The following is a 10,587-nucleotide window of genomic DNA, read 5'->3' as shown; positions in this document are numbered from 1 at the left end:
CTTTCTTTCCCCCCCACCTCCCCCTCTTCCCTGTCCCCCCGGAACTGTCGGTCCCGTTGTTTTCCCCTCCAGATTGTTCAGCCTGTCTTATTTAGATGGGCCTGCAGATGACTACCTTTATTACATTAAACTTCCATATATGCTGGGATTTGTTTCTGGACTTTTAATTTATTCCTTTGATCATTAAACTAATCTCTAAACTTTAGGGGAGGATTCACTCTATGATGTTGGCTCTTCCTTTGTGAAAACGCTATGTCTTTCTATTTTTGAATAGCTGTTTTGGGTCCTTCAGAGATGTTGAAAAGTTTTCCAAAACAAGTTTGTACATGTTCTTGCTGTGACTATGTACAATATTTTAGTTGTTGTAAATGGGATATTAAATTATATATAAGAACTGAAATCTTTAAAATTAGTTTTGTGTTAATTACTTGAAAAATTAATAAGTATCTGAAGCTTTATTTTTGTTTTTTTTTCATGTCTGCTTTCTATAAAAAATTTTTCTTAGGAGAACTGACAAAAAGTCTCTAGTTCTCACAGGATTATTGGTTGTCTCCACGAGATTAATTGGCATGCTTAGGTATTTGGTCCCCATGAGCTTTGGTGGGACTATTAGTATCTGTAACAATATTAATACATTTATATTTACTGTATTTTTACAATACTGTGCTTTTATAAAACTATAGATACTATCGAATATATAGTAGTTTAAAGAATGCATAGTGCCACATTTTCACATCTTAGTGTACTTACATTATTGCAATTGTCAACAGTTTGACTTTTTAAAATAAATGAACACTTTGTGAGTTCATTGACTTGCTTAATTTTGTGTGCTTTCCTGAAGTATAGTATACATTAATAAAACTTCTACTTAAAAATAAGATTTGTATTTTCCTCCTTTGGGTTTCACTTAGATTGGATTCAGATGTCGAGGCCATAGTACTTCCTCAGAAAGAAGGCAAATTTTGCAAAAGAGGCAAGATCATAAACAGTTAATTCTCAGTCAGTCCCACAGAGACGACCTCAATTCTGAGTCTTTATATTTTGAGGTATTTCTTCTTCAAGTTTTCTTTTTAGCCTGTTACAGCAAATGTTCCTGTACAGAAATTCATTTATTACAATGTAAGCATTGTACATACTTCTTATGTCTTCACATTGGACTCATTTATAGTTCATAGCATAAATCACTCAAAAGTATTAACTCATTTTTATTTGTATTGGTTATATATACATGGCCAAACATTAACTCATTAATGTTTATATATAAATTTTTGTCGCGTGTTCTTCCTGAGATAGCATTTCAAGACAAAACTTGAGTTTTTCTGGACTTTGTATAGTAAGAGACTTTTTTCTCAATGTTTGTAATCATCCAGTTCTCCAAGTTTCAATATTTTGATCTGGTTAGTACTGCTGACCCAAGGGCGTTTTAAAGAAGGAAAAGATACTCTTTTCCTACAATGCAGTTTATATTCTTAGTTGTAATGTTTTCTGGTATGTATCCCTCTTGGCTTTTGCTGGAGGCCTGTTACATATAAGAGTTAGGCTGCTGAATGATGTACTGAGGCGAATAGACACCGCAGCGCAGAGAGCTGGCACGTCTAAGACTTGGTTGAGTGTGGTTGGAGTTGAAAGCACAGCCAAAGGTCACTTTGGGCTTAGGATATGGCAGTGCGAACACTGCATGCACTCTGTCCGGAATAGTTCCAGTTAATCTAGATGTGCTCATTTTAGATTTAGTTAGAGACACTAAGTTTAATTTTCAAAGTAAAGATGTATGCATTAAATTAATTTTTACAAAAAAAATGTTTATCTTAAACTTTTATTAACTCTCTTGATAGTGTGTGAAGTAGTATGATTATGTTAGTTTTATATTAAAGTATATACTTTAATTATTTTTCTGAATTACCCCAAATCTCCAATTGGAAATTATTTTCAGTCATCTCAAGGTAGGATTACTAATAGAAATGGAATGGTATTTGTAGAAATCTGAAGGATTGGCATATATTACTGGACATACCTGCCATATCCTTGGAAAATAACATTGGCTATGTTTTTGCTTGTGTCAAATGCCATTTCCTTTGTTATAACTGACTTTAAATAGTCATTGTTTTAAAAAACTTAATGTTATTTTGAGTTACTCTAAAGCATTTTAAAAAGTAGTTTTTTCTTAAAAATTTATTGCCTTCTGTTCTGTTTTCACTTAAAATGTGAATCCCAATTTCAGGATGAAGATGGGTTTCGAGAACTAAATGAGAATGGAAATGTTACTAAAGATGAGAATATTCAACAAAAACTTTCTTCAAAAGTCGTAAGTGTCTTAAAAAAATTAAGCAATCTAGAACATCTTATGAGCTGTGCTTTATGTTGAAAGAAACATTAAAAGTAAATACTAAACACAGTGGGGCACTGTGGCATAATAGAAACTGTTTCATATTTACCTCTAGTATTTCTTTTTTTTTTTCTTTTAATAGTTTTATTGGGGGCTCTTCCATCTCTTATCACAATCTATACATTCATCCAGTGTGTGAAGCACATTTGCACTTATGCCGCCGCCATCATTTTCAAAGCATTCTCTTTCCACTGGAGTTCCTGATATCAGCTCCCTATTTCTTCCCCCTCCTTTCCCCACCCTCCCTCCCTCCCTCCCCCTTCATAAGTTATAGATTATTTTTCCATATCTTACATCGTCCTCCTTGCTCCTCCCCCACTCTTCTGTTATTCCTTCCCCTGGGAGGGGGTTCTAGTTTGATCCTTGTGATTGATTCCCTCTTTCTCCCCCCACCCTCCCTTAATCCTCCTAGTATCCCTGCTCTCATTGTTGGCCCTGAGGGTTTTATCTATCCTGGATTCCCTGTGTTGCTGACTCTTATCTGTAGTAGTGTGCATGCTCTGTTCTAAGCTTATTTGTAAGGTAGAATTGAGGTCATGATAGTGGGGTGAAGAAAGCACCAAAGAACTAGAGGAAAATTGTGTTTTTCATTGGTGCTATACTGCACCCTGACTGGCTCATATTTCCTTGTGACCCCTCTGTGAGGGGATGGCCCATTGTCGGGCATTGGGTCTCCACTCCATGCCCCCTGCCCCCTATTCACCTTGAGTATGGTTTTATTCTGATACTTCTTTTCAACATCGTCAAGAAAAAAAAAAGATTTCCTGTGAAATCCAAAATTCTACAGTTTTTCTAAGAAAAAAAATTGGCATCATATAGTCCATATAGAAATTTCCCTATTTGTTATAAGACTATTTTCCTCCCTTTGTCCCCGCAATGTTTTATTGTGATTTGGGTGGAAGTTTCTACAGAATAATTTTAAAAAATTCATTATTATTATTATTATTATTATTTTTTTTAATCATTTTATTAGGGGTTCATGCAACTCTTCACAATCCGTAGATACATCATTTGTGTCCAGCACATTAGTACATATGTTGCCATCATCGTTCTCATAACACCTGCTTTCTACTTGAGCCCTTGGTATCAGCTCCTCATTTTTTTCCTCTCTCCCCCTGAACCCTTGATAATTTATAAATTATTATTATTTTATCATATCTTACACCACCCGACGTCTCCTTCACCCACTTCTCTGCTGTCCGTCCCCCAGGGAGGAGGTTATATGTAGATTTTGTCATCTGTTCCCCCTTTCTCCCTCACCTTCCCTCCACTCTCCCGATATTGCCACTCTCTCCACTGGTCCTGAGGGGTTCATCTGTCCTGGATTCCCTGTATTTCCAGTTCCTATCTGTGCCAGTGTACATCCTCCGGTCCAGCCGGATATGTTAGGTAGAATTGGGATCATGGTAGTGGGGGAGAGGAAGCATTTAAGAACTAGAGGAAAATTGTATATTTCATCGTTGCTACACTGCACTCTGACTGGCCCGTCTCCTCCCCGCAGCCCTTCTGCAAGGGGCTGTCCAATTTCCCCCGTATGGGCCCTGGGTCCCGACTGCACTCCCCCTCATTCACAATGCTATTATATTTTATTTTTTTGGTCTTTGATCCCTGATACCTGATCCCTTCGATGTCTTGTCATCTCACAGGCTGGTGTGTTTCTTCCATGTGGGCTTTGTTGTTTCTCAGTTAGATGGCCCCTTGTTTATCTTCCAGCCTGTGGGACCCCAGATTCTATATATTTTGATAGCTGGCCACCATCAGCTTTCTTCACTGCATTTGCTTATGCACCCTCTTTGTCTTCAGCGTTCATGTAGGGGTAGGCTGGTGTGCTTCTTCCATGTGGGCTTTGTTGTTTCTTAGCTAGATGGCCACCTGATTGTCTTCAAGCCTTTAAAACCCCAGATGCTGTATCATTTGATAGCCGGGAACCAACAGCTTTCTTCACCCCGTTTGCTTATGCACCCACTTTTTCCTCAGTGATCCAGTCGGGACAGGCTGGTGTGCTTCTTCCATGTGGGTTTTGTTGTCTCTCAGCTAGATGGCTGCTTGTTTATCTTCAGGTCTTTAAGACTTCGGGTGCTATATCTTTTGGTAGCTGGGTACCATCAGCTTTCTTCACATCTGCTTGTGTACCCATTGACTTCAGCGACTTCAGGTGTTATAGCTTTTGATAGCCGGGCACCATCAGCTTTCTTCACCACATTTGCTTGTGCACCCATTGTCCTCAGTGATCGTGCCAGGCAGGTGAGCATCTCAGACTGCTTAATTGTTAGAACAAAGTGTTCTTGTGTTGACGGAGTACTTGTGCAGGGGCCCACTGTCCATCTGTTTTCTTAGTGCTCAACCTATAAATATATGTACATAGATATATTTCCCCCAATTTATTATTATTTTTAATCATTTTATTGGGGCTTTTTCAACTCTTGTTACAAGCCATACATCCATTGTCTCTGACATAGTCGCACACATATTCCATCGTTCTTTTCTAGACATTTACTTTCCATTGAGCCCTTGGGATCAGCTCCTCTTTTTCTTCCCTCCCTCCTCCTCGTGCCCCCCCCCATTTGTATTTCTTTTTAACAGTTTTACTGGCATGTGATCCACATATCATGCAATTTAGTATTTTAATCATATCAAGAAGAGTTCTACAATCAATTTTCTTCTTTCTTGTACTCCATGTTGTTAGCTCTCTGATTGCCCCCCCTCCCTTGCCATACCCATTAATCCAATTACTGTCTCTATAGATCTACCCATTCTGGATTTCATATTTTAAAAACATACAAAAGAACAGCATACAAGCAAAAACACTAACAAGAATGATAAAAGAGAAAAACCTCAATAAAAAAGGAAGCAGAAAATTATTAAAAACTAAACAACTTTTAAGTGAGTCAAAAGGGAGATCATATGATAAGCTGTTAATTTTTTAAAAATCATTTTATTGGGGCTCCTACAACTCTTATCATAATCTACACATACGTCAATTGTGTAAAGCACACTTATACATTCGTTGCCCTCATCATTCTCAAAATTCTCGCTTTCCGCCTCGGGTCCTGGAATCAGCTCCTCATTTTGATAAGCTGTTAAATTTTAACTTACTGTTTTTGCCATAATCCACTTTCCAATGCGCGTTGCATGATAGCAAGGCTGTTTACATTCCTGCCTTGATTCGTGTTTATTTCCCTTCACTTTTACTGTTTTAAAACTGAAACAACTTTTAAATGGATCAAAAGGAGGATCAAATGAAATGTTACATTTTAACCTTACTGTATCTATTATAATCATCTCTACCACGTTCTCAGTCTGATTTGAGACTATTTACGTCCCTTGACTATGGTTGGGGAGTCACCAGAGGCTAATCTATGTGTAGATCCTGCAGATGGATTTGGGGTTCAAGCTGCCATCCACGGTCTTCTTTAAACTGGGTGTTCGTAGTTTAAGCTCTGATGCCATTCCCGCCTTCATACTCAGATCATATTATTTATAGTTCATGAGCCACACAGGCTGGGGTGCTGCTGCTTTGGCAAATTAGTTTTCTATTCAATAATTTATACACATTTTGTTTCATAACATTGCTTGCCATCCCTCCGATTTAAGTACACTCTTTCCACTTCCTCCCTAGGTTCCCCATTCCTGTTTGTCCTCCGTTGTCCCTCCTGTCTTCTGAGCTTTGACTGAGCAGGTTGCTGCTCTCTGGTCTCCTGTGATTGGTTACTGAGGAGTTGGCTCTCTGGTTGGGGTGGTGGTTGCATGGTAGGCCTGTGTGTGGTTTCGCTGAACATTGGTCCGTGGAGGTTGGCTCAGTTTCAGGCTTGTCCAAAGGCTAACATCTCTATCAGACCATTAAGCTTGGTCTGTTTTATAATTCTGAGTTTTACTCTCTTTTTCTCCCCTTCTACTTCATATGGAATCTTTTTTGTGATTCCGTTCAGAGAGGTAGAGAGTGGTAGTCAGGCACCATGGCCTTCTTCAGCCTCAGCATAGTGGAGGCTGAGGGTCCCAAGGTCCATTAACCTTGGGACCAGTGTTTTCTTGAGTCCTTGATTTTCTTCACTGTTCTTTCCTGAGGATGCAAGAGACCAGTAGCTGCGTTTTGTTGGAGCCTGGGGTGCGTGCAAGCATCACTCGTCACATTAAGCTGTTGCATCGCTTTATTCTTTTCTGGCCTCAAATGGTCCACTGTCTCACTGTGGTTTTTATGACGCTGAAGACTTTGAAGAGTCCTAAATATCCCACATTTTGAACTATCTTAACCTTTTGATTGATGATGTTTATTGCTGTTGAGTTGATTCCGAATCACGGAAATACCACGCGCTTAGATTAGACCTACTCCATTGGGCTTTCAAGGCTTTGACCTTTTGGAAGCAGGTTGCCAGCCCGGCCTTCAGAGGCACCAATGGGTGTGTTCAGAGCACCAACCTATCCGCGAGTAGTTGAGTACTTGGCCACTTGCCCCACCCACTTTTCAACAGAAACACTCCTGGATGGCAGGCCATCTTTCTGTTGGACATGCCACATTTGATAATTTGGTCAGAAAATAGATATTACTTCAGTTTCATACTTATATGCCAATTGATGCTTGTGTATATAGAGTTGATATTGAAGTGTTGGTATTCCTCTGAGACTTGGGATCACTAACAAACGTCTTTCTTTGGTTATTATAGTTGGATGATTTACCTGAAAACTCACCAATCAATATAGTTCAGACTCCAATTCCTATTACAACCTCTGTTCCGAAACGTGCGAAGAGTCAGAAGAAGAAAGCTTTAGCAGCAGCCCTTGCTACCGCTCAAGAGTATTCAGAAATAAGTATGGAGCAAAAAAAGCTGCAGGTATATATTTGTTTGCATTAAGTAATGTGATAAGTGCTAAACAGGGGGCATTGGTAAGCGCAATCCGAAATTGCCAGACTTCCATACTGCAGTCACAGTGAATGTCTTCATGTTCTCCCGCAGGAAGCTTTGTCCAAAGCAGCTGGGAAAAAGACGAAGACCCCCGTGCAGCTGGATTTGGGAGACATGTTAGCGGCTCTGGAGAAGCAGCAGCAAGCAATGAGAGCACGGCAGATCTTGAACACCAGGCCGCTGTCCTACGCAGGTGAGCGCAGTCTAAGCACACGGCTCTTTGGCTTTGGCCATATGTTTTGGTGTTGTGTTGTTAACATACACGAGTGAGCTGACAACCACGCGCTTTGAAATTGTATGTGTCCCTCCTCGTCCCTTCAGCAAGTCCTGTCTGTCGCTAGTGGTTCCTGTTCCTATTGGAATAAAGCCGAGGTCCTGACTCAGGCCCCATCTCCCAGGACCTACTCCATCTCTGCGCTTGTCTTGTTTCCTTCCTTCCGGCATCACTCTGCTCCAGTCACAGGCGCTCTGTGCTGCTGCTCGACACCCAGCACGCTGGCTTTTCCCTTTCCTGGAACGCTCTTCCCCTGGTGCAGTGCCCGTTTGTTCCCTCCTGTCTTTCATGCCTCTGCTTAAAAGCTGGGTGGTGTACATTTTGAAGCAGTAAACTCCCTTTGTTTTCCTTCAAATGTGAAATAAAAATCACAAAAAACCTGGCCCTTTTAACTGTTACGTTTTCCAATTTCAAACCAAGTGACAAACATATGTGTTTTAGTTACATCATGTGTCCATAGTCTCTGTGTAAGTGAAAATGATCTGTTTTTCTGCTGAAACAGTAGTTTCTGCTTCCACAAACCTCATGAAGTTTAGAGCTCAGCAGCTCTGACACCTCCCTGGTTTTCCCTGAGTCTTTGTTTAAAGGGTGAGACAAACATCAAAGAGGGAGACACTTATGAAAAGCCCGGATGTCGAGAGGCACAAGTGGATTTTCTGTCTTTTACGTAAAGTGACAGTTGCTTACTGAGAAAAAAAATTGCAGAAACGTAGAACTTGCATGGCATTTGCAAACTGTGTAAACCTCTAGCTAGTTACCCACCCAGTAGAAACTGTGGGTAATTGAACTTGTGAGTAACATAAAAAAAATAGTAAATGTGTATTGAATTTTAGAATTGTGGGTTTTTTTTGTTTGTTTTGTTTTTTTGAGTTGGAGAGAGTGGTAGTAACATCTCATTCAGAGCAGAAGACTACAAGGAATGGAACTGAGAGTTGGTCATGTGACCTTGGCACTAAAAGTAGTGGTTCTGGAGTCAAGCTGTGAGTTTGAATCTTCCTCTTGTTTCCTGGCAATTTACTTAATTCTCCTGTGTGACAATTCCTGAAGGATAACATGAGCTGAGCCATATAAAATTCCAAGAAGAGTCTCAGATGTAATCACTCCATCAGTGTTAACTAATCTTTTTTCAGAGAAGACATTTTAACCTGTGGTGCTTCAAATAGCTTACTATTACCACTTGGATTTATTCACAAATGTTAATATTTACAACGGTAAACATGCAAAAATATGGTGCCAAGAACTATTGGGATTACAAGTAGGATTAAGTAGTAGCTGTGGTTAACAAGTTAATAAACAAGTAAAGTCTGGACAGATAACTAATAACAAGCAGTGCCTTGGGAAAGATACACACATTTACTTGAACGTGCAGAAGAGAAAGTGATTTCTGGAAGTTTGGAAGCATAGAGAGTTAATAGTAAATTAGGAGTAAAGAGTTAATAGTAAATTCCCCATGTAGTTACAATGGAAATAAAGACGTCATAAAGATGACATTTGAATTGAGCTTTGAAAAGGAGCAGGGTTCTTGACAGAAACCTACTCCTAATTTCTAATATAAACCAGTGTTAATTCCAAAGAAAGTTGTTGGGAATTCCAAACAAAAAGGGTAAGATTATTAGGGATGATAAGGTTGTGAGACATCAGTAAGGTTTTGTCACTGATGGAGTGGAAATACTTCAGATGAGAGATGCTTCAAATTCTGGTGTGAAGGACTGTGGTGGCAGTGAGGGTGTTGATGGTAAAACAAAATACAGCTCATGGCGTGGGCTCCGGGCTCATTGATTTGAAATGCTAGTAGAGGAGAGTCTCCTAGTTGCTATTTAGCAGTTTATATTAGAAGTCAGGGATTGTTCAACTCAAGGTTAATGGAGCTGTGGGACTATATGATTGCCAGGAAAACGTGTTCTGTCAGAAAGCTTTGGGGAGTGCTAAAGGACAGAAGGGAGAGGTAGGGAACCGTAATGCCACTGAAAGCAAGCACACAATTTTAAGGAAGAGAATGTGCACTTTAATAAAAAGCTAGAAGGATGAAGACTCGGAAAGGTAGACTTGGGAATTTTATGGTCTTGGGTGACCCTTGGCAGTAGCATGTTCCAGGAAAGTAGCTAGATTGCAATGATTGGGCAGTAATGATGAGAAAGCAGGAGAGAAAAGGAGAGTTGCCATACTTTAGCTTGACAGGAAGGATTTTGTTAGTGTGCCCAGTTTTTTTCTTTTAGGTAGATGAGGTTTTAGCTTGTGGGGAGGCGGAAAGAATAGGGATTGAGGAGAAACTTGAAAGATACAAGGAGGAGGGAACAGAGCCAAGACCCTTAAGCACTGAGATCCTTCCTTAGAACAGAGGTACTTGTGGGGCCGCCCCTTGGTCCTCTCTGTGCATTGGCTGGTCTGAGCAGGAGTATTTGTCCTCTGCTTGATGGGCCAGGATGTGGTCCACTCTCTGTTTCTCTCTTTGTTTGCGCCTTTGTGTGCTCTAATGAGATGTGCCCTTCTCCTTGAGCTGTAGCTTCAGTGCTGTCCTCTGAAGTACATTCTTTGGGGCGGGGCGGGGTGGGAGGACGTCCATGTAGTTGGAATTGGGGCCAGCCCCTCAGACCTCTCTATTGGTTCCCTGCTTCATGTCGGTATGGTGCATTCATGACCTTGGTGCACCGGATTGAAGTCTGGACCATAGGGCTGGCTCCACCACAAGACCCGCCATCTCTCACTGACCCATAGCGCTATGCTGGCCAACACTGGAGACACAGCGCAGGAAGTGTGCCCGATCTGACCCATCACACCAGAGTGAAACACTAAGGACATGCAGCAGAACAGCAAAGGGAGCAGAGCAATGAAGTCCCCGAGGAATACCAAAAATAGACTTTGGGGCCAGGGCATGGCACCTCATCAGACTCGACCTGAAAACACTCCTAAAGGTCAACAAACAATTTATAGGCTTTTTTGTTGTTGTTTTGTTTTGCTCTGTCTTGTTTTTGTCCTGATTATTGTCTCTGCATGTCTATCGAGATAAGATAGGCAGGATGAACAAT

General features: G+C 40.6%; 1 protein-coding gene across 1 annotated transcript in view; it reads left to right on the top strand.

Annotated features, from left to right (window-relative positions):
* The window catches only part of SECISBP2L (SECIS binding protein 2 like), a 69,415-nt gene that overhangs the window by 31,077 nt on the left and 27,751 nt on the right, over window positions 1–10,587 (top strand). The window contains exons 8-11 of the mRNA XM_013006373.3: window positions 912–1,046; window positions 2,222–2,305; window positions 7,048–7,215; window positions 7,339–7,480. Of these exons, the coding sequence (XP_012861827.2) occupies window positions 912–1,046; window positions 2,222–2,305; window positions 7,048–7,215; window positions 7,339–7,480 (529 nt within the window). The remainder of the gene's footprint in view (window positions 1–911; window positions 1,047–2,221; window positions 2,306–7,047; window positions 7,216–7,338; window positions 7,481–10,587) is intronic.

This window comes from Echinops telfairi, unplaced genomic scaffold (genome assembly GCF_000313985.2).
Source record: "Echinops telfairi isolate 266 unplaced genomic scaffold, ASM31398v2 ScPeMD7_8;HRSCAF=38, whole genome shotgun sequence".
NCBI classification, from domain to species: domain Eukaryota; kingdom Metazoa; phylum Chordata; class Mammalia; order Afrosoricida; family Tenrecidae; genus Echinops; species Echinops telfairi.
Note: the sequence above shows the minus strand (reverse complement) of the source record. Positions and strands in the feature narration are given on the sequence as shown.